Here is a 27406-nt window from a genome sequence, read left to right on the forward strand (position 1 = left end):
GAGCAGGTGAGGAATTTGTGGCAAAATCCATGGTGGGCCCTGGGCCATGGTCCTTAAAATTGGATACCAATGTTGGCGTGGCCAGTCTGGTGCAACGAGAATCATTTGTGGCCTCTCTAATCTGACTTTCAGCAGTACCTTTGCTAGAAGAGGCAGTGGAGGGATGGCATACACTGTTAATGTTTTCCAACAGAATGAGAGGGCGTCCACATTCCAAGCTAGTGGATGGAAGGTCCTTGTGCAAAATTTCTGAAGTTGGTGGTTGTGGGGGCTTGCAAACAGATCTATGTCTGGGCGTCCCCATTTTTGAGCTATCATTGCAAATACTTGTGGATCTAGTTTCCAATCGTGTGGATCCATGATGTTTCTGCTTAGGTTGTCTGCCAATGTGTTTTTCTGTCCTGGCAGGAATTGTGCTTGTAATTGAACCTGGTAAGACAATGCAGTGTTCCACAAGGTCATTGCTTGCCTGCATAGAGGGTAGGAATGTGTGCCCCCTTGCTTGTTTATGTATCACATAACTGTGGTGTTGTCTGTCCTTATTAGTAGTTGTCCTGCCTGTAGAAGGTCCTTGAAAGCTGTTAGGGCATTCTGCACTGCTAGTATTTCGTTTTGATTGATATGCAGGTGTCTCTGATCTGTAGTCCATTTGCCCTGAATGCACTGTCCTGCCATGTGTGCTCCCCAGGCATAGTCCGATGCATCCGTTGTCATAGTTTGCCTGGCTGTGGGTAAGGTAAAAGGCTGACCCTTGTTGAGGTGACATGCCTGTGCCCACCATAGAAACTCCTGTTGAAGGCAGGGAATGAGTGGAATCATTGTTTCCAAGCTGTGGCTGTGCTGAGTTCATACACTTTTCAGGTACCATTGTAATTTCCTCATATGCAGTTTTGCAAATGGTATTAGTAGTATGCAAGATGCCATGAATCCCAAGGCCTGCAGAATTATTCTTGCAGGGAGTTGGGTCTTTGTTGCCATTATTTTGAAATACTGAAACAGCTGTCGTTGTCTGTCTGGCGTGAGATAAGCCATCTGGGCCATTGTATTCAAGCTGGCACCCAGGAATATTATGTTTTGTGAGGACATTAGTTTTGATTTCTTTTCGTTTACTGTGTACCCTAGGCAACTTAGAAGGTGTTTGACAAATGCCAGATGTTGTAAAAGAATGTCCTTGCTTTCTGCTTGAACAAGACAGTTGTCCAGGTATGGGTTTATTTGAATTCCTCTTTGTCTGCAGTATGCAATTACTGGTGCCAGGCATTTTGTGAAGACCCTGGGCGCAGTAGATAAGCCAAAGGGCAGTGCAGAGAATTGATAATGCGTTGAACCTGCAATGAAGTGGAGGTATCTTCTGCAATTTTGTCTAATAGGGACATGCAGGTATGCCTCCTTGAGGTCCAAAGTGACTAGCCAAGCATTCTTGCCCAGCATGGGAAGAAGCTGCTGTAGTGTTAGCATCTTGAATTCTGGCACTTGCAGATAGGTGTTCAGAATTGAAAGATCCAGAATGGGTCTCCATGCTTTGTCCTTTCTTGGAACTAGGAAGAGTCTTGAGTAAAATCCTTGTCCTTGCTCCTGTGAAGGTACCTGTTGAATAGCTCTCATGTTCATGAGAGCTGCAATTTGTTTTTGTGCCTCTGCCCATTGATTTGGTGGCAGGTTTGGCATTCCGTTGATCCTTGGTAAGGTATGAAAGTGGAATCTGTATCCTTGAGAGACAATGTTTAGAACCCATTTGTCTTTTGTGATGATGTGCCAGTTATCTGCAAAAAATGCTAGTTTTCCTCCCAAGGGTGTTGCCAGGAGAGATTTGCTTGGTAGTTTGAGGATAGAGTCATTGTGTCTGCCTTCTGCTAGCTTGGGGCCTGTCTTCTCCTCCTTTCTGGGTAGCAGAACCCCATTGGCAAGGTTTGTAAGGGCCCTGTGACTGACCTCTGCCCCTTGGGTGTCTGTATTTGCCCCTCTGTGATCTGTCTGAAGCTGGAAAGGACCAATTTTTTGTTGGCCAATTTCTGCTGAAGCGAGGGGGTTGTACCTGCAAGAAATCCTTGACCGTTTTCATAGATTTAGCCTTATCCTCCATTTTCTTTAAAACCTCTTCTGCTTTGACACCAAATAATACATCTTGTTGTAAAGGTGCATCTAATAATTTTGCTTTAACATGGTCAGGGAGGGTTTGCTCTTTTAACCAAGCACGTCTACGAATGACAGAGCCAGTAACAGCTGCTCTACAGGAAGCTTGCAATGAATCAAATCCGCATTGTAAAGTATGCTTGCCCACCTGTTCAGCTGCATGCAACAGATCCTGCATTTTCTTGAATTCAGGCTGTTCTGATTCTGAATGTGTGCTCATTTTTTGTTTTAACTGAGACATCAGGAATTGTTGATATTTCAACATGTGAAACTGGCAATTTAATGCTCTCTTATCCAGAGTTGCAGAGGTGTATATTTTCTTTCCCCATCTATCTAGGGCTCTGGAATCTCTTTCAGAGGGCACAGGATTTTTAGCCATAGAAGCTTTTGCTCCCTTAGGATCCTGGGAAATGGTTTCTGGGTCAGCTATAGGGCTTTTATAAAGGAATTTGTGTAAGTCAGGTACTCTGTAGTATCTGTCTGGTTTGGCTGGAGCAGGAGGTAGGGAGTCTGGATTTAAACTAGACTCCAAGTAGACATCATCCACAATATCTAAAACAGGAGGGATAGCAAGAGGTCTGTGCTGGGGTAATAAAAGGAACTCTCAGAGCCTTTTCTTAGAATCTGAGGAATCCTGGCCTTCCCAGTGGAAATGTTCCCTCATGGTATGTAATGTTTCCCCAAAGGAGTAGTCTTCAGGGGGAGATGCTGAGGGAATAGAGTCTTCAGCATCAGAATCCTCATAAGGTGGAAAAGTGTAATTCTGTTCCTCAGAAGAATCTGAGAGAGAAACCTGGTCAGAGGATGCATAATCCTCCTCTTGTCTTGGTCTTTTATCAGGAGGGGGATGGGAACCCCTGATAAGGGTAATTAAATCTTCAGCCATCTCAAGCATCTGTTTCTTAGGCATGAGGCCCTGACCTGTAGACTGATGAACAGTTTTCTTAGGCTTTAAAGGAGTTTTAAGCTTAGCATAAAATTTAATGGTGAGTGTAGTCGGTCTGAAGACACCTTCTGCAACCGAAGGTGTTTCCTCTGCACCAGTGTCTAATTCTGCTCCGGTGTCGGTAGATGGCTGCGTCGGCCTAGTAGACTCCGCTTGGGAGTCGGCAGCTGTCTGGGGTTCCAGCTCTGCGGTCGTCAGGGGCTGCGTAGGCGCCTCACTGAAAACCGGAGAACTGGCGACAGGCCCAGCTGAGGCCTCGGGGTCTGTTTTATTCCTAGGCTGCCTGTTCTTATCCTTGCGTTTTTTATGAATTACGGTCGTCGGCTGCTCCGATGGCATGATATAATTAAATTTCCTACCAAAGTAATGCCGTGCGAAGTCAAAACGGCGTTTGATAGTGCGTTTATTAAACCTAGCGCAAAACCGACAACCTGTGACATAGTGGTCTGGGCCTAGGCAAGGAATACAATAGGAATGGAAGTCCTTATGAGGTATTTGCTTCCCACAAGAAATGCAATTGTTAACTTTTTCTGACATCGGACTGAGGCAAGAAAATGTTCCCCAATGGGGTACTTAGCTTTATTGAAGACTTCGGACTGAAATTCAAATCGAAAATCTCAGGTGTTGGCCGACCGGCACTTGCAAACTGCTTCTGCTTCGGGCACCGCGCGGCAAGAAAGACTGAAGAAAATGGCGTCGGATGCCTCTTGTATACCCCTGGCGCGCTGACGTCAGGGAAGAAGCGACAGCAACCGACGCCGGACCAAGACTTTGGAATTCGGGCCGACTGTGGGACCGCCTGATGGCAGGATATCCCAAGTGTGATGACTGCAGCAGGGTAACACGATGAACATCTTCTCCAAAGCTAACTTTGGGCTCCTAAAAACAGAGGTGGCTAACTTTACAGCACCCATGCAAATGGAGAATAGTTGCATGACCACCGAATCATACACCAATGCACTGTACGAACATGTACACAAATGCATGGATCTCGCCATACCCAACAGAACCAAGATGCTCTCCTCCAAAAAAAAGGAAGCCAATCTGGTGGTCCCCTGCCATAAACAAACTCTACAACAGAAGGAGGAAACTGATGCAGAATAAGGTGAAGTCCCAAGACTGGAAAAACTCCCTTATCAGCCTCAGCAAAAAATTGAGATCCCTCATCAAATCCTCTAAAGCTAGCTATGAAAACAGAATTGCAGCAGGTAGTAAAAGACAGCCACAAGGCTTTCTATAGTTATATAAAGAATCTCCATGGCAATACCCGGATTTGCTCTGAGCTACTGCACAATGGTACCTCCTATACAGAGCCAACAGATATTGCCAATATACTGGCCGGCAGATTCAGTGCCAACTTTTCCACTCTCTCCCCCACGAAAGGACCAATCACAATACCAGTAGATTGCCAGGCACCCAGTATTACTGCTGCACAGGTTAAAACAGCACTGTCCAAGGTCAAGAATACAGCTTCTGTGGGACCTGACAATATCCCCAGCTGTGTTCTACATGAACTACAGAGTGAACTGGCACCTCACCTGTGTGCCCTGTTCAATCACAGCCTCATCTCAGGCTTTGTCCTTACTGAATGGCACACTGCTACAGTCATCCCTCTCCACAAAGCAGGAGTGACTACAGACCCTGGGAACTATCACCCCATTAGCCTGATGAGTCTGATATGCAAAGCTATGGAACGCATCTTCATGGACCTAATAAACAAGGATATAGGGAAACTCCAAACTCTATCCCACACAGTTTGGTTTTGTGAAGGGTAGATCATGCCTGCTCAACTTGGTCAACTTCTTTGAGTCCGTCACTAGAGCTGTGGATGAAGGCAAGGTGGTTCATACAGCCTACCTTGATCTGGCCAAAGGCTTTGATACCATTCCCCACTCAGGAATCATAGAAAAACTCACTAAGCTAGGCATCAACCCCTATATCACTAGGTGGGTTGCAAACTGGCTTACAGATAGAACCAACAGTGTGAAAGTAGCTGACTCCAAGTCAGACTGCTGACCAGTCACAAGTGGAGTCCCACAGGGTTCGGTCCTGGGTCCTCTCCTGTTTGGTACCTTCTTCTCTGAAGTCCAGGCCAACATCAACAAAGTATGCAGATGATTGCAAGTTGGGAGCTATTATTAACTCCCCAAGTGATGCGGACATCCTACAGAAAGGCCTCACAGAGACCAACGACTGGTGTGAGAACCATGGCCTTAAGCTCAATTCCAAAAAATGTGTAGTCAACCCCTTTGGGAAAAACCCGGTTCCCATGAATTAATACATCGATGGTAGTCCACTGAACACAGAAAGCATTATAAGAGATCTGGGAACACAGGTTGACAACAACCTCTCTTTTGACCACCACATTGCCACTGTGGTCAGAAAGTCCTTCTATGTGGCACATCTCATTACTAAGGGTTTTGCATCCAGGGAGAAAGAGGTCATTGTCTCCCTCTACTCTTCCCTCATTAGGCCAGTCATTGAGAACAATGCCCCATTTAGAATGTACCTCACTAGGCACCTGCAATAACTGTAGAGGCTGCAAAAGTGCCTCACAAAGAGGATCCTAGGCCTTAAACACTTGTCCTATATGGACAGACTCAAAAAACTCAAACTATTCTCTGTCTCATATCGCGTACTTAGAGGCGATCTCTGCTTGACTTATGCTACATCTAAAGAAATCCCAATCCCTCTGCACCACACGCTCCAGAGACCTCAACCGCATTACCACAATCAGCAGAACAAGCTGGAGAGACAGGTTCATAATCCAGAGACTGCCCATGCTATGGAATAGACTTCCCATACATGTCAAACAGAGCATCTCACTGGCCCTCTTCAAGAGAAATCTTGATGAGTGGATGAGAAATAGAAAATTCAACCCAGGGATCACTCCAGTCGTCAGAGGCACTGGGAACTAATGTAGGGTGGCACAATGCCAGGGTAATCTTATGGGCCAGGCTAGTAAAGGCTCCAAGGCCATTAGCCTAGTACACACCTATGAACCTATCTGTGGTGCGTGCATGTACTCTACCAGTCTGTGAATCACAAACTGCAAATGGGGCCACCAGTCCTCAGTTTCATAGCTATAGAATATCTGGGTTATTCAAGGTGTCCAATAACTTAATGAACATACCACACATGGTAAAAAAGTGTATGAACTGTGTAGGGCTTAGGTATGTTTCTGCTGTTTACCAACCCTACACAACTGCTCACCATGTTTATGAATATCATCCTCAAAAAATAACACTATAAAACTACTAAATCTTTATAAGGAATATATGCAAGTGACAGATACAGAAGATGACTTCATCCCCCATTGTTTCTGCAACACTAAGATCTGCATTTGTTGGCTAGGTGTCCTTGCAGTTGTAATTTAAATTCAGTCAAGTGCTCTTTTTTTCAAATGTAAAAATTACTCAAGCAGGGGCAACCTTACTACATGCTATTTGTCTTACAGACAGATTACAGGAGGGAGGAATTAAGGCTATTTACACTCATGTTTCCAAGATCTTTGGCATGTAGCTATGTTCAGTTTATGTGTCAAGGGTGGAGAGCAATCCTAGCATAATAATTCAAATGTTAATGAAACAGTATTATGGTAGCTATAAATCATTATTGGAAACAAACAGCCTTACTGAAGGTTAGGCTATGATGCTCCTTAAAATTAGATAAACTAATAAACCAGCAGACTGTATTCAAGGTAATTTCAAGGATATTAGTAATGCCAGCAGAGTTTACAGTTGCTAGAGATACTGCATACTCTATTCTAGGTATCACCGCCTATAATGGCTCTACTTGCATCTAAAGTCAGTAAACTAAAAAGCTTGTATTAACGGTCAACTGCTTCTATACTTTATCCACGGTCTCTACTTCATACTTCACAAAGTCTGAAGGACAGATTACGATCCAATTACACCCCATGCATTTATAATTCGGATCTACCTTATTGTGGTAACTGGAACTTCAGCACAAAGTACACATGCTTAAATCAACTTCGGATCTGTTACAAACAAAAGGGATGATGTGTTGCTTTATGTTAAGCAATGGCTTGTCATTTTTAAGACAAGCATGCATCTTACTAAAACCACTTTGAATTTCTTTTCCTAAATCGGTGCTATTGGTTTTGACCCTATTAACCTGCATATTTTATTAACTTGTACACTTCAAAATGATTGCAAATGGAAATACAGACAGTAGGATTGGGTGTACAAACTAATTTCTGGAAGACATCAGCTCTGAGAGAAATCAGTTCAGAGTAACCTTAACTAAGCAGTACCTCAAAGGTTCTAAATCTAAGAAATCTCTGAAATCAGCTGCAAGCTCCTTCATCCACACCAAATTTCCAGCTGTGTCAGTGGAACTGAATGATCTACTGTTTCAATTGCTGTTTCTAAATTATCAAGGATGGTTCTAGAAAGCAGACCCTTCTCTACACTGGAGTAAATGGTACCAACCGCATTACAAATAGCTGTTAGAACAATATACTGAATCCCTATGTAAAACTGTGCTGGGCTTCAGCAAAAAGGCCATATTTAGTAACATGTTATAGATGCGAGAACTGCACTATAGTCTTTACTATCTTTAACAGTGTCCCTACACTACAGATGAATTACAATCGAGTAATTTCTCTACTGTAAGCCACTTAAAGTCAGATGTAGATCAAAACAGTACTGTACATTTCTGACTGCAGAAGCAATGAGTTACTGCTGTGCTGATTTATTTTGGACAGTTTTCTTCCTGACCACTTGTGACCCACTACGCAGGACTGGAATTTAGACAGGTGAAATGATTAGATGAAAAGCCCAACTCTGAATATTGCACACTAGTGTACTCTCTTCCCTGTATGACCACATTTTATATTTTGCTGGCAGCAGCAGGGTACTGGACCTGTGCTGGACTGACAGGACCTCACAAGAGTTGGAACATGGATGCCAAGTAAGAACTTGCTCCATTTAGCTAGGAGCTCATGTACAGCTATCCACCCTCTTGAGGATCAGAAGATTACAATCTGGCTATGTTCAGGCTACTATACTGGCACTATTGATTACTAAGTCCATGTGAGGGAGGAAGGAAGTGGCGGGGGGGGGGGGGAGTGGAGGCCATTACATGAAGGATGTCATGATCCACATGATCATGCCATGGAAGAGCAGTATAGTTTGGGAAACCACATTGTCTTTGCTGTCTCCCTGAAAATGGCTGGCTTCTGTGCTACTTTTCACAAAATACTATGTGGGAGGAAGCTTCTCACTCCCATTTGCTGAAGAAAGCAGAGACATAATATGAAGCAAGTCAAGCAAATGATGGGACCACAGGGCGCTTGTCAAATGTCAGGTAAGCAATGCTTGGGATTGTGCCTGTGGAAGGCAGACTGTGAATGACAGAAATCCTGGATGGAAAGCCAGTCCACTGAAAGATGTATGCATCTGTCCACACAGGCGCATTCAAGTATGTCTGAGCACGTGCACACACACACACACACACACACACACACACACACACACACACACACACACACACACACACACACACACACACACACACACACATATACACCTCTACGGGCAATTTACAGGATCATTAATTCACCAACAGCATGTGTTTGGGACGCGCCAGGAAACCAGAGATCCCAACAAAACCCCACGAGTGTATGAAGAATATGCAAAACTCTGCAAGGAATGCACCCTAGCGGGGAAATGAACCAGAGGACCTGGTGCTCTGTTGCACTTCAGCTGCTTCATACATGTAGATTCTACAGCACAGCTTCCAACTCAACTTTGTTTTTCTTTTTTTCATATGTGTGTGTCCCTCTCTCTATTATAGAACACTTTTTTGATCTTCCATTTCTTCACTCAATTGTGAATTATCAGACTGTCCTGTAAAAAGTGTCCAACTAGACAACAATATTTTCAGCAGACTAAGACCACAGTTTCATAGCCATTAAATGAGTGACATGTTCCCATCAAAATTATTAAACAAAAAAAATCCTTAAGTTTCATATGTATTAGGTGACAAAAGCTACAAAATACTATCTATAAACATTTCTGACAGTGCATCAATTCAACACAGACTAAATTCTACCAAACAAGTTAAAAACACAAATACTCCTCCAACCATCTTTCTGCATCTCTTTTTAACAATGCGGTTAATTCTATTTAAATATTCAATGTTTTCTCATATTTGCTTATCTTATACACTATCACAACTGAGACAGAAGTCTATTCCGGTGAGCAATTCTAAATGTGAAGACATTTCATTACTGGACACACACAGCTCTATGGGCAGTTTAAAGGCTCACTAATTCACCAACAGCATGTCTTTCAGATGTGAGAGGAAAACACAGATGCCACTGATAACTCATGGGGGAAACAGGAAAACCCCATAAAAAAGGCAATCCAGCTAAGAAATGAAGCAGAGAACCGGGCACTTGGTAGAAGGAAGGCTACATGAAGTTTTTTTCTCATGCTTCAGGTAATAAAAAAAGGTTGAAGGTCACAGTACATCTTCAAACTCAGTTTTACTTTACAAGACTCATTCTCTGAACACTGCGGACCATCTTTTTTTTTAATCTCTTGTACTGCAATATGCTCCTGATCTTCATGCTGGAAATGGGTCTGTTCTCTAAAACTTGCTACAAAGTACTGTTTCCCAATCAAAGAGTAAGTAAAATCTGATTTCAGGCGTACATTTCTAAAAGATTTACACAGCTAATTTCTAAACTTTAAAGACTATTCATGTTTCCATCCTGTCCGATATGCAGGTTATATAACTCGGCCAGTTATTAATTTCTTAGTTATCTCTCCCAAATACCTTGCAATGTCAAAGATTGCCTTCACTTAAAATAGTGATTCAAACACAGTTAAAGATCGGCAAACAATCCATCAAGGCATGTCTTTACTTCCATAAGTTGAACATTCTTACAATAAGTTATGTCTGCAGGGAAAGTAATATAGAACGACTTGGATTTGTTAGTCCTAAGCAAACGTAAAACGTGTCTTGAAATGCTGCACCGCAGGGACAGGAAATAACCTTTATTGAGACCAGTATGGGAGACAAGTATAATGCACACAAGCTTCTAATAGCAGAATAGGAGTATTTTTGCTCAGAGTGCTGTTAAGCAGTCAACATTTCTTACTTTTTGGCAATACTGTTGTACACTTACCAGAAGAATATATGTTTTAGTCACAGATATTTACAGTTTATTTCTGAACTGATACACTTGTTTACAAGCACTAGTGCCTTGCTCAATATGCAACATGACTTTCCCTTACAAAAAGATCAAAACAAATGCAATGAATTCCAAAACATTCTTTCTTGTAGTTGCACTTTGTCATTTCTTAGTGGCTGACATGTTCTACAGTCCTGACTCCCTATGCCTTCTTGATGCTACCCTGCTCTACTACCAACCATTTAAATGTCGCTTTTCCTCATCTGCTTGATGAAGAGACTTGCACTTTCTATTCTTCTTTTTTGATTCAGACGCCATCTCCCTGCTCACTCTGATGCACCGTGTCTGCATTTGCCAAAGGAAGATCACTTTAAATGTTGTCTTTTTCACAGAACTAATCTAAAAACTGATCACACTGGTTTAAGGTGCTGGTCATTTCTATGTTAACTTAGGTCTCTGGCACAATTCCAAGAACGCAGATCACAGCATTCAAGGGATCTCAAACTAATTTAGCTAGCTTTCTCCTAGCATTAAATACAGTGTTAGTGTTAATTAGCATTACACTGCAGGCTCTCTTCTCTCATCCAGCTTGGCAGCAAGAGTAACATCCCACACAATATTTACAGCTTTTTTTTTTAGCTAAAGCTACTTCTTTAAGGCGATCCATATCTGGGAAATTCCCTTCTTGCAGTTCATCACAGTGTTCTTTCATGCTGTCTGCAGCTAATTCCACTTCACAGAACATTATGATTATGTTCCAAAAATGGACAAAAAATGTGTAACATGAAGGTTTATACAAAAGATCTCCACTATAACAACCTGGTAAAATAAACTTCTTACATGTGAATCTCACTATTATAAATGCATTGTAAAGTCTTGCCTGTCAGAAATACATCAGAATGAAACCGCTTAGTATGTAAACAAATGCAAACTGCAAACAGAAGATAAATCGTAAAATAAAAAGTTCCACTGTCAAACAGAAAGTATAGAACACATGCAAACACTTTTAAAATACATTACTGGAAATGGATAACAAATCAATACAAATGTCAAAAGCATAACAGAGAGAAATCACAAAGGCATTTTAATAAAAGGTAAAGGCCCGATATGTACATCACAGGAAAAATACAAAAAAAAACAAACAGTTACCAGTTGAGGCATAGCATGATTTTTTTTAATAAGTACTCTAATCTTTCAAGCTATTAAATGAAAGCTACTGCCCACCTTTAAAAGCATACAACTATTCAGTAGCTCTCAGTACAATCTAAGACTCAAGATACCCTACAATTACAAAGACCCTAACATACCACTGCAAGAACAGAAAGATATTTCTACAAAACTGCCCCTGTAGCATGACAATACTCTCCTAGATAAAATAAAAAAGCTGGTAAACTCTATTTTGAAAAGCCTTGAAAAGCCTTGAAAAACATATCTCACTAGTAAATACTGTTAGATCTAGAAAACACGTGCCTGAACTGTTCTGAGAAAATCACATTATGGTCAGCAATGAGCAACCATGATGATACACAATGACAGCTATGCAATCAGTGTGTAAACATGTAAATAAACAAGTCTGTTATAGCAATAACCCACGCCTGGGTATGGGTAATGCTGGATTTACCCATGGGTGGTGTGGTTTGGTCACGAGGGCGAAGCCCGTGTGGCCAAACAAAGACAACCGTGGGTAAATCCAACATTACCCACACCCAGAAGTGGGTTATTGCTATTATACAATGACATTATTTAAGAAAAAAAATAATTACTTTTCTTAAATAATGGCATTTTATAATGCCTCCTTGCTGCCCTTCCGCAGCTGTCTGGTATTCTGCAGCAGTTCTGATCTACTGCGCATGTGTACTTATGCAGTACATCAGAGCTGTGGGCAAAAGCAACGGAGAAAACAAGATCTCTGTTGCTTTTTACAACCTATCTCGCTATGTTAAACGAGTTTAACATAGCGAGACAGCTTTAAAAAAGCAACAGAGAATCTCCGTTGCTTTTTTAAAGCTGTCTCGCTATGTTAAACCCATTTAACATAGTGAGACAGTTTTGAAAAAAGCAACGGAGAAAGCAAGATCTCAGTTGCTTTTTAAAGTGTCTTGCTATGTTAAAAGGGTTTAACATAGCGAGACAGCTTTAAATAAAGCAACGGAGATGCTCCGTTGCTTTTTTTAAAGCTGTCTCGCTATGTTAAACTTGTTTAACATAGCAAGACAGGTTGTAAAATGCAACGGAGATATTGCGTTCTCCGTTGCTGTAAAAAAAGAGTTATACTAATGGAAAAAGTCCGGGCGACCGGACCTTTTTCCATTACTATAACTCTGATTTACAACGTGCACACTGACCAATCAGCATGCACGTTTTGGAATATTAATGGGAGTGTCATTGATAATATCCTTGTTTGTAATGCAGTGATAATTTGTAAATAACATTCATGTAAACCACAACTGAAGTAATTACTGAACTGCATTAGTGTTAGAATCCTCGAACAGAATTAAGTGATTTGTGTTTGTTAATTCTATTCATGTAATATCATACGTGTAGTGGTTACTGAACTTTAAATGTTCATTACAATGTAACCTGAATGTAAATGTGGGTTTGAAAACATGTTTCTACATGTCTTGATGTAACGCTGTCTTTGGACCAATTTGCTTACCCATTTAACAAAGTTAAATAACAAACACAGAACAGTTCCTCTGTTAGGACACCAGAATAAAAAATATCACTGCCACATGTGCAGCATGTAGTACATAAAAAAATGTCTAAAATAAATACCTAAAATAAAGTAAGAACTTCAGAATCTGAAAAACATGTAATGGACATAAGGAAGCAGAACTGAAATAAGAGAAGCACCTCAATGAAATGAAAAGCTGCAGAACTAGTAGGAAAGTTCACACTGCTATTGGATGGATGCAGAAAGCCAATAATCAAATACAGGTTTAAAATAAATCTAGCTACTTCACAAACGGCTGTCAAATGGGAGAGGAAATGAACTCCACCGAAAGAAATTGTACTACAGAAACTGAAATGAATCATAAGCAGCAGTCTGACAAAACAGAAAATGGGAAAAAGAAAGTAATAAATTATTTTTAAATATGCATACAAGTAAAACACAATTAGTACAAAAGTTACACCATAGAATAAACTACAGAGTACCCAAGACGTCATTCTATACACAAAGAATGTCAAAAAATGTATGTAATGTTGACGGTTACTGAGAAGCATGGGTATTTAATATTTTGTGGAAATACCAATGACTTTAAGGAACAAAAGTTATTCTGTCAGCGAAACAACAAAAAAAATCCTTAAAATGGAAAACATGGGAAAAGATAAATTACCAAGGCAAGTACAAACACTAAGCCTGAAAAAGCAACCCAACACTAGACTAGTAATAAAGGTGCCTCAATTATCACCACTAGCAAACAGTGTGTGGGGGGGTGTTCACTGGGAGGATAACAAGTACACACAGTATTTCCAGATGCAGCTCTCTGCATCAAGTGCAATTTCCATTAAGAACACACAGAGACCGCAGTCAGTCTGGGGCTGGTTCCTCTACTCTTCTCCAGATCCCCAATAAGACACCCCACTGGCAGATCTACAGAGTTGAGTCCTTAGCCAGGGTTCCAACACTCTTTCTGTCCAACCAGTGCTGGGTTCCAACACTCTCTCTCTCCAACCAGTGCTTTGTGTCCCTGCCCAGGTAGCTCACACACACACACACACACACACACACACACACACACACACACACACACACACACACACACACACACACACACACACACACACCTGGGAAAGGCTGGCACAGGTTTACAAGGTATTACCCCTTCTGCCCAGACTGTAAGGTAGTTTTCAGTGCCACCAGCCAACTCCTTATCATCTACTTTAGGGCCCTTAACAAAGGCTGTTTAATTTTACTGTGTAATACTAATACTAATACAATGGCAGTTTGACCAAGAGCAAGGCTATTAGGAGTGACCCACGCGGTGTCACCAAATAAATATGCAAGTACTCTCAAAATTTAAGTATCTCTACCAAGATCAGCCACAATGAAATGTTTAAATACATTTAATAGTAAGACAATAATAAATGTATATTCAAAGTGATACCAGAGTTCAAAGCCACAGGAAATATTTAAAACAACACTGTAGGACAGTCTCAAATAAATAAAGAAAAATATCTCAACTATGCTTCACTATATTCTTGACTAAATCTAAGAGAATTATACTATAACCTAAGAGCTTACTAATATAACAAGGCAGAGGTGATGAATAGCTCTTATTGTTGTTGTCAGGTTCAAGACAGAATGCAGAATGCTCTGTCTCACTAACAAACTTCTCAAATTAATATCTAAAATATTACTGCTCGGACAGCTTGCTGGATGGCATCACTTCTTCTCATTTGACTTTTAGTTTCCAGGCCAAACCCCCCTTTTACTAAAAGTTTCTGCATTGAGCATCTACCAGTAAAAATATACAGACAGGGGCTTTTCCTCAGATCTTTGGCAGATGCTGGAAGTCATAAAACAATTGTAATCTTTCATGCTTCAAAAGTAGCAATTAGTTCACTCCAAGGACAATACAGAAATCTTCCTAGCACAGACTCTGTCTCTCTAGCTGCACTGAATACTTGAGAGGTCACCTCTTTACTGTGTCCTATAAACTAATTTAATTTCAGATATTTTTCTAAAGTTAGTAGACTGATTTTAACCTCAAGTATCCCAGTTTCCCCTGTTAAAATAAACAGTTACAGTAGTGCACGTACATTTCTGTTCTCTTCCAGCAGGGCACACCGTGGATACATTTTAAACACAAGCACTTTACAAAATACCTTTTCAACACAAACATCTGCACAGAGTAGTTTGATATACACAGGACATACATTTCTAATACATTTGTAACACAAACATCGTGTATAAATCATTTCGATACTCACCAATGACATATAATTATTTACAAAATTCCAGTTAGCTGTGCTGGCATCTCCTTTCATCACACACTGAAAAGCTGTATATTAACACAAAACAAAGCAGGAATGCAAGTCCTTTGAATGTTATTTAAGTGCAGCTTTTAAAGAATGGATTATACTTTGCTCAAAGAACAGATGAAGGATATAATTTAAGATGTGGAGATAGCACACTAAATACTACAGGTAAAAATAAACAAAACGTAAAAGTATATGGAAAACAAAACAGAAGGATGGGTGAAAATTTCAAAGGCAGATGATTACATGGAAAAAACATTCTGCTCAAAACAGACCCAGAAACAGCACAAGAATATTATAATATTCATAGGTAAGTACTAGGCTAGCTGCCCTCGCAGGCCACTTTAGGCCTAGCCAGTTTGCCTTTCTGTACTCAAATTAACCCATTCCATTTGATAAGAGATTGGCCTTAACCATCCCATGATCAATAACAACCCTCCCCATGGCTACAGAAAACCACTAAATCAGAAATGAAAAACAGGGATAAAGCCTGGGAGCACTGGCGCAAAACCAAAACCCCCTCAGCTAGACAGAAATTCCTAGAACTACGCAATAGAGTCAAAAAGCTAATAAAACAGGACAAATCCCAATACTACCAGTCTGCCCTAGACTCCTCACAACACAGCCCCAAACAATTCTGGTCCTCCATAAACTCCATCCTCCACCCAGGTAAAGTCAGTACCCCTCCTCCTAACATCCCTCACTCCTCAGAAAATATTGCTACCTCATTCAACACACACTTCACCCAAACCATACTATCACTAGCTAAACAACACAACCCCCCCCTCCCCTCCAACCCACAACATCAACTAGTAATCTCCCCACTGCCTTCTCTTTTTCTCCTGTACCTACCTCCAACATAAAAAAACTCTTAACTAAACTTAAACCCACCAAATTAGCAGCAGACAGCCTCCCAAGTGAATACCTACAAATCGCAGCTGATGCTCTGGCCTACCCAGTATCCATCTTGATTAACCGATCTCTGTCAGAAAGTTACGTTCCCATACTGTGGAAAGTATCACATATAATTCCCCTCCACAAAGGCGGACCCTCCACAGAACTAACCATTTACTGCCCCATAGCTATTCTCTCTCCACTCTCCAAAATACTAGAGAGATGCACACACTGTCAGGTCTCAGACTACCTCCTTACTAACAACCTCCTTTCCAGTACTCAGCATGGTTTCCGACCAAACCATAGCACCACCACTGCCTTACTCTCCTTTACTAACACTATCTTTCAGCATAAAAACAATGGCTATCTCTCCTCTGCTACTTTCCTAGACCTATCTAAAGCATTTGACATGGTCCCACACAAACAACTTATCTCTGTCCTCAATAACCTATCCTTCTCACAATCGGTCACCACCTGGTTTCTGAGTTACCTGTCTGACCGCCAACAATCCGTTGTATGGCAGAATGACATATCTCCCCAACTATCTGTCTCCATAGGGGTTCCCCAAGGATCCATCCTTGGACCCCTACTCTTCTCTGTTTACACCAATAATCTAGCCTCTGCCACCAAACATGGCACGCTCATACAATACGCAGATGACTTGACCATCATCTGCTCAGCCCAGTCCCTACCAAAACTGCAAAAAGTCACACAGGAAGCCTTTTCCTCTGTTGAAACATGGTTATCCGATGCCCGATTAATACTCAACCCAAACAAAACTAAACTACTCATCTTCCAACCCACCAAACATACTCAAAACAACTCTCACTTTAACATCACGGCAAAAGACAACACCACTATATACCCAACTGAACACACCAAATTGCTAGGAGTGGAAATAGACAATAAACTAAAATTTGACATTCACATATCCATGACTATAAAAAAAGTCCACAAAAATCTAGGAGCGTTATACAGAAATAAGCAATTTCTCACCAAAGCAGCAAAGATTTCAATAGCAAATTCCCACCTTATCTCCACCCTACTTTATGCCTCTCCAATATATACCAACCTAAGGCAATGTGATCTAAACAAGCTACAGACCTGCTACAACAAAATCGCCAAATTCGCCACAGGGGCATCCTACCGTACTCACCACTGTCTCTCACTTGCTGAACTGGGCTGGCTTGAACTCCCTCACCTCCTTCAGTGGAATCAACTCTCACTCGCCCACAAACTAGTAAACCATCCACTAAATGTCCCATCCCTCCAGAATCTACTCCAACCCTATCGCACCACCAGACCACTAAGATCCAGCAGCAAAAATCACTTGCAGATTACTAAAGCCAATAACTCTGCTGGTGAAGCACTGTTCTTTTGCGCCATAGCCAAATTATGAAACTCACTCCCACCCACAATTACCTCCATACCATCATGCACCTACTTTAAAACTTTACTAAAAGCGCAACTAAAAACATGCTGGCTATGCCCTTGCAACTCCCACTCTAATATCATCCACCCCATCCAACCACTACCTTTCTTTCCACTCCACTAACTACCTTGATTATAGCAAGCTCAGATGCTCATAAGCCAGTACTACTTATACAGCACAAACTTCTTCTTCTTGTAACATTTGTTAATGTCTGGTATGCACTTCACAGATAAAGATTCTAGTTGTCTACTGATGTACTATGTTCTTCATCTGTAAATATGTTGTAAGTAATTGCTATGTAAATTGTTAATCACTATGTAATCCAATGTAAATACTGTCTGTTTATTTTAACTGTGGAGCTTTTCTCCCCGGGCCTCTGCTGAAAATGGACCTACATCCAGTCGGACACTCCCGGTCAACAAATTTAAATAAATAAATAAATAAATAAATAAAATAATTATATGTTATCCCTAATGAGAATAACTGGGATCATACCATAGATATTTTGAGGGGACCCATGCACAGGATAAAGCATTTTGGGGCTGCCTCTGACCATCAGTAATACAGGGGGCAGTCCTGGGGTAAATTTTATTTTTCACTCCATAGATCCAAGTTCTTCTTGAATACGGGCAGGGATGAACTTTGTTTTAAGTGGATGGGAAGATGATCCAGAGCAGCAGAAATAAAAGCAGTTATGTAAATTAAAGCCCAAAAGTAATGTAAACTCAAGAGTTTCCTTCATGCTTGATGTCAAATGCAAGGTATACACATAGATGGATCACACCTATGACAGCAGTGATTCTGGCTGGGGGGGGGACAAATGTGAAACACAGAGAACAAAACATAAGAGGGACTGTGGCAAGAAAAACATAACTCATCAAGAAAAGCCTCGTACAGATTGTAATAGACAAGAATGCTCCTCCAAAACGAAGTAAAACAAGCCTCAGGGCACTGAATTCTATAATTTAATAAACGGCTACATCACCTTATGAGAATTAAAACAAAAGAAACTAAAGAATTTGCAGAACTTATACAGCCACACAAACTGAAAATTCAGCAAAACAGCTGAAAAACGATATCGATCTTATAGCAACTAAAGACCCACCATCAGAACTCGTCAAATTCAAACTCTTTAGACAAAGCCGCAAATTCAATGAAAGGAAAATAGAAACACTCTACTTCAAGCAATAAAAACAGAAACATTCTGCAGTAACAGAAGTATCATCGGACAGTGAAAAAGTAATGTAAGGAAATGCTTTAACTTCATTAATATCTGCATGTATAAAAACAAAATCTGAAATACTTATTCTTTTCAGAAGGCATAGGAATCACTAAATTTCAAAAGAAACCACACAAACAGTATAGTAAACACAAAACAAAACAACAAAAAGCAACAGCAAATCAAAGCACAAGTTACAGAATGTCATGCAGAACCACATCATCTGAGGCTAAATGCTGTAGTAAAGTGTTTGTTTGTGTCTTTCGGCTTTTCCCGGTTAGGAGTCTCCACAGCGGAACTCCGGTCCGCTAATGATTGGCAGTAGAGTTTTACGTGCTGGCTTGCCGGGCCTAACGCACAACCTTCAATGAAGGAACGTCCATTCACGCATGTCGCCACACAGAAGATGCTCTAACTGAGAATCGAATGGGCAACGTCTAATTGTGAGGCGACAACGCTACAACATACAAAAATATTCTATAAGTTTCTCATAACTCTAATACATTAACAACCTTAAAAGCTGTAAAACACTTCATCTTTTTTGTGGGATAATGTGAAGTGTTTTGCAGCTTTTAAAGCTGTTACAAATTACTGATATCTGTGGTGGATGCTATGTATGCTCTGTCATACAATTAAAATTATGTGTATTCATTTATTTGCACTGAGTTACTGGGAAAATCCGAATGGGCATAAAACGCCTTTTCAGCAGAGGCCTGGGGAGTAAAACTCCACAGAATAAAAAAAAAAAAAAAAAAACATAACTACACATCACAGTAATACAGACAAAATACACACTGCTAATTTTTAAAATACAGACCATACAGAAAATACACAGTATGCAAAGAAATGCTAAGATACAATGGCAGTGATTTACTGAAAGGATTTAATGCCAGAATGGGGCTTAGTAAAAAGATGAGGAAAAACATAATTTAAAGGGGGATGTGGTATACAAAAAATATGTGCAAATTCAGTACCTTATACATAACTGGAGTGGAATATAAAGAAAAAAAATATACTGACCCAAGGTAATTAAGACATGAAAAATGAAAGCAAATTGGTGTTTAAGTGAGGTTAGTGTGAAATAAGACTGTATGATTTTATCACAGTACAAGGAAAATATTATACGACAAAGTTGAGAACTAGAGTGAGTGAAGGAAAATTTTTTTACTGAGCAGTGTTCCTAATAGGGAAAAAGAGGGAACCATGGAGGACATAAAGGTATAATTTTATCTTTAAGGGGAAAAGAGGTTGCATCAGAATTTGTTCTGGGGTCTATTATGATTTGATATTAATGTACAGCCAAACTAGAAAATAAGGAGGCGCACTGGAATGGCAGAGAGGGGAGAAGGGGGTATGAATCTATGAAGAAGCAGGAGAGCAGGGGCTTCCTTCAAACAGAGATGGAGCTGTTTTTCTGAACAGGTCGATTTTCTCGAGCAACAGTTCTAAAAAATGCACAACAAAACTTAGTATGCACATTTTGACATCAGAGGAGTGCATAAGAAGTTTGAATTTTTCCTTATTTCAGCAAGTAATCAGAGCACTTCATGTTCTACGAAATGGTTATGATAAGACACCTTATCATAATTATATACCTCTTTGAAAAGGACCTGAAGACCACAACAATGTGTGCAGTGATCCCATCTGAACTCTCCATGGTGCCTCACAACAATTATGCCTCCTGGTATTTACTGCTCTGTTGTCAATTTCTCCTTTCAGACACCAGAAAGGCCTTTATCTAAAATAACTACATAAAGCTCCAATGAGCAGAGCAGTCCAAGGATAAACAGTGAAGACTGTTCCAATAGCAGTCAGTAAGACGTTCAGCATTTAGACAAAGCTCCGGTTACAACAGACGAAAGGAATAAAATACATACATGCATACACATCAAACTGACATTCACAATGTAGTCCTTGCTAGCTATAAATACCAGGTTGCCTTTCTCAGCAGCAATTTATCAAGGTATCTGACTTGTTCACAGTCTGTGGCAGGGCAATATTTCTGGTACAGAAGACATCTGTTACAACTCCTAGCAAACATATACTTTCACATAAATCCTATGTCCTAGTAGCAAGAGCAACATGCATCTTACTTCTAGTTTATCATCTACCCAGGAACTAAGGAGCTTTTCTGCAGAATATCATGGAGCTCATCAAATGTGCATGTAAATCTACTCATTGGTCTTGCTGTTGGGGATTTTCGTGCCTGGTACAACAACTAATCCTCTGCACTAGCTACAGAACTTGCTTATTCTGCCACTCACCAGACTTCTGTTCCAACTTGGTCTAGAGACCAGGGAGATGGTCTCCAAAACCGACCATTACTTTAGCACACTTCAAGGTGGGCTTACCACCGAATGCGTTATCCTCCTGCCTCACTTTACTGATCATGGAAAGATCAAAAGGAGAGTTTTGAGGCAACCCAGGACTAGATCTTGAGTCATGATAATGTTATGGACACAAAGTCACTAGCTGTGGCCTATATAAAGGGATGCAGTTGCTGCTTTGGATTCTGTAGGCCCCAGTTTTGCCTATATTGCAGATGTACCATTCATCAGAAGTCATGGTTTGATAATGAGCTGTCTTCGATGCTTAAATTAGGATAGTGGCTGGAGCACAATTAGAGAACAGGTCTACTTGACAATAGACTTAGCCTGGATGCTCACCATGCTGCTTACCAGACTGAGATTTCCAGAAAAAAGGTAACGTTTCAGTCTAGTGAACATTGCCAAACCAAACTGCCCGGCTGAGCTCTTTGTGAAAACAGACTGTGTAGCCCAGCTTGCTTTTCTACTTGTACAGCCTTTTTACTCTCCCAATGTAAGAAAGCTTTACACATTTTTTTGTATAAACAGTGTCAACATCAGGCTCTATCAGTGTCCATACTGTGCTGTGAGGGACTGCATTTGGACATGCCCATTTTTTGTTGGGTGGAATTTTGCTATGTCAATGATAATAAAGTTATAAATGTTTTCTTCTTTGCATCACTCTTTTTGTGGAGTGAATCCTGGACTGACCATGTTACTTAATTTTTGCCTTGATTCATTGGAACCAGTTATTCACCAGATTGTCTGATCCACTTTAAGAGAGAGAGAGTTTTTTTTTTCATCTGTGCAAAAAGAGGCCTTATAGGTAGGTAATAGGCTATCGGCCCTGGGGCCTATATAAGCCTAGCCAAAAAGGTCCCATGCCTTTCTTATCCGCATTCTCAAAAACAATCCCTGAACACAAACCTCCTTTAGAATTACCACTTATCTCAAATGCAAATCTTCTTTTTACAACGAGAAAGTGATTTACACAAAGATATATTCTTTCCTTGCATATCATAACCTACTAGACTTTGTCAGTCAAGCTTTAGATCATGGTAAAATACTGAGAATGCTCTTAGTAAGGCAGTGAGTGACTTTCTTATCAAAAGATATTATACTTAATCTTAGATAATCTTCATCACTAGGTGACTTTATGGCACCATTTTTTCACTGCATCCTGATCAAATGCCTTAGAGGAGATTATTATGGCCTCCATGCTTGACTGATTTGTTTCTTTCTTCTTGGGCTTTCAGAAAAGACAGTATCAGGAAATAATAATTCTTCTGCACTGTGAGATGCTACAAGGTCAAACTTGCAACCACCAGGGCTGGTGTTAGCATTTAGGAGGCCCCCAGCAAATGACATGTCAGGGGCTCCCTAGGAACTTGAACTTGCAGTCTAAGCATCACCTTGTCACTGCCACCTCTGCTAACCAACCTTTTAGTTACTGCTACAAACTTTTAAGAGTAGTGCACACAGACTGACCTGTATCTACAATGCTGTTACAGTACAACTGGCCTGTGTACCACACTATGCTGGCCAATCTCACAAAGGGACATTCACAGCTACTGGCAATTAGTTGCAACAATGATGCATTATAATAACTCTGTGTACTGGTCTGGGCTAAGGTGAAATGGCACTCAAGGCACTGCCTACAGTTTCAAATCCCACCACATACACACACACCCTCCAGTCTTCCCCTCTGTATCCCCCCACCTTTGTCTCCCCATACCATGCACATTACTTTTTAATTCCTTTTTCCACATTTTGCCTTACTCTTCAGCTTTTTCAAGAAGTCATAACTTTCTATATGCTCTAAAGAGCATTTTACATTTTTTTTCTTTTTACACAACCTTTTCATCCAATGATGGCTTGAACAGAAATTATGATCAATGAAAGAAATTCATTGCTGCTGTTCAGCTTTACTTTTCCTTGCATCCTTTCAACACATTTTCTAACCAAGACAGCACATTAATAGCCATTTATGAAATAACTCAATTAAGCTGGTGCTCCCAGAAGCCATAGGGATTATAGATGCTCTAGGATGCATTCTACAACCTTTTAATCCAATCGTGGCCTAAACAAAAAATCATGAGTAAGAATTGAATTTCACTCTTAGATTTTTTTCTTTCATAGAAGACATAAGTTGTGCTCAAGGTAATGTTCAAAAGCTGAAAAAACTAGCTCACAGTAAACTAACATGACGACTGTTGTGAGGACACACTGGTCCTATCTGGGAATACTGCCCATCTCTCAACCTCTCAAAAAGCCAGTCACTGCCTATGCATCCCTCTGGTGTTAGATTGGGATGAAAACACAGGTTCAAATGGCCAAATTGTATTTCAAGTGACTGCTGACATACATATACATAGCATGCCACCTCACTCCTCACCCCTAAAGTCGGCCACCTATATGTGCCTGATGAGTGAGTGAGAGGAAAGTAAAAAAATAACGACTACAGTAATCTACTTTGTAGCTTCTAGACAGTACACTGCCATTACACAACTTATAGTAACCTTCTTTGTAAACCTTTGAGGTCTGTGAGAAAAGAAAAAGAAACAATGACCACACTGTCGTCAGACCAAACAAAACTATAATGACCTCCTGTGCAAACCACTAAGGTTTGAATGTGATGAAATTGAAGTAATAGCCACACAATCCCCAGCCTCCTACATAAAATACATCAGCTTTCTGTACACGCACATCTGAGCAGGGTTTGTTTTAGAATGGGTGCAGTTGAGAGCAGCGGCCATTATCAGATTTATCCTAATCACAGCCCTGTTCTGGTTAATCAGCATAATCCGGAAATTAATGCGTTTTTCTACAACCAGCACAAGTTTTCGTGGGGCTTCCACACAGTCCAGGATGATTAAAGGAGCTCCTTGTATCCATTTATACAGTGTGTGCAGTAGGGGTCACCAGAGTCATAGGTTTGGGTCTACGTTTAATCGAACGACCATTCACTGAACTCTAATCATCAAAACTTCCTTTAATCGAAAGGCCATATCATTATAAAGATTTACATCAAATGATGATAGCTGGCCAACATAAATGAAGCAGTACTTAGTACTTATTGGTAACTTAGCTATAAGGAAACCTGTCCTTTCCCCACTATAGTGCGATCTTAGAGTTGGTATATATAATTAGCGGGGAGACTGGGAGGTGCAGCCCTCCACAAAAGGAGTATACGGTGATCACCAGGCACTCCTTATGTGGGGGATTGTGCCCCCCCCCCCCCCGCTAATTATATATACCGAATCCGAGAGCGAACTACAGTGGGGAAAGGGCACGTTTACTTACACCTAGGTTACTGATACACAAGAACTACATATTGCTTCCTTTATTTTGGCCAACGATCATCGTTCGATGTAAATCTTTACAATGATATGGCCTTTCGATTACAAGAAGTTTCAATGCTTAGTGTTTGATGAATGGCCATTCGATGAAAGTGTCATTCCATGATTAAACATAGACCTCATAGGTTCATAGAAGGTTACTAGGCTAACGGCCCTACAGTCCTCACAACCCTAGCCATATTTATCCAGAGTTGTCCCAATTTCAGTGGTTAGGTGAGTCAAGTTCACAGAGGTAAGGGTCTATGGTAGTTAATACTGACTTCCTCTGTCCAGAAGGGACATGGGTTCCACCCCAGGAGTGAATTTAGAGCCAACCATCCATTGATCTAGGGTGCATTTGAAGAGGGTCAGGGAGAGGCTCTGTTTCACATGAACTTGAAGCTTGTTCCAGAGAAGTGGCAGTCTCTGGGAGATGTATTGATCTCTCCAGCATGACCTGACACATAGGTTCATACTAGGCTATCAGTCTACAGACTATTACAACCCCAACCAATTATCAGAAGTCAGAATCAAACCCTGTACCTTGTATCTGTGACATAAAGCCCTTAATCATTATGCCAAACTCTCCCACTCCGAGAAGGTCTAAGTGTATGAATGTGCTGTGATATATTTTATGCATTACTTTTTAAATATAAATATTTGTTAACTGCATTTCTTACTGATACCCAGAAGAATAATGTATGTGCCCTGTCATTATTCAGTATGTGCACAAATAAAAATCAGTGGTATTTTACACACACACACACATATACAGCATAAGCCATAGCAATACTAGTTTTATACTTATTTCAATAAATATCAATACACCGTGCAACACTGGTACTGTCACACCAGATCAGTGACTGCTATTTAACAGTTGTCTAACAGCAGCAGTGCTAATTCACTTTTACTTACCTCATTGAGATGTAATGCATACCTGTCATTGTCCTTGTTTTCACAGAACTTTCCTGATTTTACTCATAATTTTGTTCTGTGCTTTGTAAAGTCAGATTTGCTGGTAAATCATTCAGGATTACAGATGGTCAATAAATCCAGACATCAGAGTTTTATACTTACTGTCCAAAAAATGCATGTTAATGCAAAAGGTGTTAACCATACATCTCAGCTGTACAGATTTTCGCAGAATGTCCAGATTTTTGCCTTATATTTTTGGTCCATTTTTCATAAAATTGTGGCTTTCTGGCAAATTAGTGGCAAATCATTAAATAATGAAGTTAGAAAATAATGACAGACATTTGAGTTTCAGACTTCATACCCTTCAGAAAAAGTAATGCTAATACAAAACCTGTTATTCCATCAACTTTAAGTTTGTAAGAGCAATATTTAAAAATTGTCACGATTTGTACCACTTTTTTCATGGCTTTGTCCAGATTTCTTACTCTAAGAGGGAGGGGGTGTTAAGTCTATTAACTTTTATAAGTGAATTGGAATAACATTTAAATCATGATCCTGATTTTGAACCTTTATTCTGCTATTATTTTTTCGCATTGTGCTGAATTTTGCTGAAGTTGAAATTACAGTATTCAAAGTTCTGACAGTATTTATAAAACTTCCTGAAAACGAAAACATCCCTGAAGATATGAAGCATTAGTGCTTCTTAATATCTAAGGAATGCACTGCGATCAGTCACTCTGGGCTGCTGATCTCTCTAGTGCTTACCCTGTTCATATTTATTATCAGATATATCCTAACAGGGTCATATCACAGCCCTGTTAAACAGTGTAATCAGGAAAATAAATAATTGTTTTCTCCTCATTTTTCCTTAACCAACAGCAACTCTTATGGGGCCCCCACACAGTCAAGGATGAATAAGGGGGCAACCCTGCAGCCATGGATATTGCAGGTACCTCCACAGCTGGCTATATTGTTAGTTTTAGTGAACAGAATGTCCACTAGCAGGTTTTTAACTAAGCCAGGGGCCATTATGTGGTAAAATATTTAATGGAATTGTGAAACCTGTTACTTGATCAAACACTGTTACTATAACCAAAGCTATCTTTAAATTTTAAAGGAGGTATAAATAACCGTTATTATTAACCACCTGGTTTATAAAGTGCACAAGGTTGTTGTACTAGCTTTAGTTGGTTTAACAGACATGTTACAAAATATCAATATAACATAACTTCTGTGGCTGAGGGCCCCAGTGACTGCAGGGTTCACTGGTACCTAAAGCCAACTATGGCTACCACTGCTTTTTTATAGTGTATATGCTGCCCATGAGATAAATCATATGAGGGAAGTGGTACAGGTTCTCATTCATATGTTGATGCTTTTCAGCTTTACTGCTTCTACTCTTTGTAATATGTGTTGGAGTTTCCCACAGCTAAGCAGTGCTTGCCATTTATCCACCTTAAGCTAAACTTGGCAAAGACCAGCTTGACCAATGACAACGGGTATGTCCACTGCATCACTAGAATTTGATTCTTGAGTCTCTGATCTGGTTGCTAATGGTGTGCATTATTACTGATGAAAGGGTGTCACTGAAGGAACAGGTATCAGCTGTTAACTGTAACAGTATTACATTCCGAGACTTATTAAGTGCAAGTGTTGGAATAATGGCGCTGTACATCTGAAAATGGAGACTGGCGTATACTAAGTCAGAGGCAGCTTTCTCTCATAGTATTCCTTTTTGAGGTGTGGCAATCTATACATATAAGAAGAAGGACATGGGTTGCAGCTCCCAGAGAGGTATAGGGGACTGCCCCCACAAAAATAACTTTAAGGAGAATAGCAGTTGATGGCACTTACCTGCCTTCTTTAGCTTCTGTAATTTCAGGGCTCACAATTATGAATCTCCAAATTACAACATGGAGGTGTTTTTAAGACTTCTTAGCTTCACCTTATGAACACTTCCCATAAACCAAAATTTTATTCTGTTTTTGGACATACCAAGAATGATTCATGACTGGTATTGTATAGGTCCTATTAGTGAAATACACTTTACCAGGGGGTCTCAGATGTTGATCTGG

The 27406-nt window shown here is 40.3% G+C and overlaps 1 protein-coding gene across 1 annotated transcript in view; it reads right to left on the reverse strand.

Annotated features, from left to right (window-relative positions):
• Positions 1-27406, reverse strand: part of LOC122810579 (1-aminocyclopropane-1-carboxylate synthase-like protein 1) — a 790733-nt gene that overhangs the window by 169881 nt on the left and 593446 nt on the right. The window contains exons 14-15 of the mRNA XM_044082158.1: positions 10894-10976; positions 10484-10643 (exon numbers count right to left, since the gene is read on the reverse strand). Of these exons, the coding sequence (XP_043938093.1) occupies positions 10484-10643; positions 10894-10976 (243 nt within the window). The remainder of the gene's footprint in view (positions 1-10483; positions 10644-10893; positions 10977-27406) is intronic.

The sequence above is a fragment of the Protopterus annectens genome, chromosome 9.part0 (assembly GCF_019279795.1).
Source record: "Protopterus annectens isolate FY-2018-M chromosome 9.part0, PAN1.0, whole genome shotgun sequence".
In the NCBI taxonomy this organism is placed as follows: Eukaryota; Metazoa; Chordata; order Ceratodontiformes; family Protopteridae; genus Protopterus; species Protopterus annectens.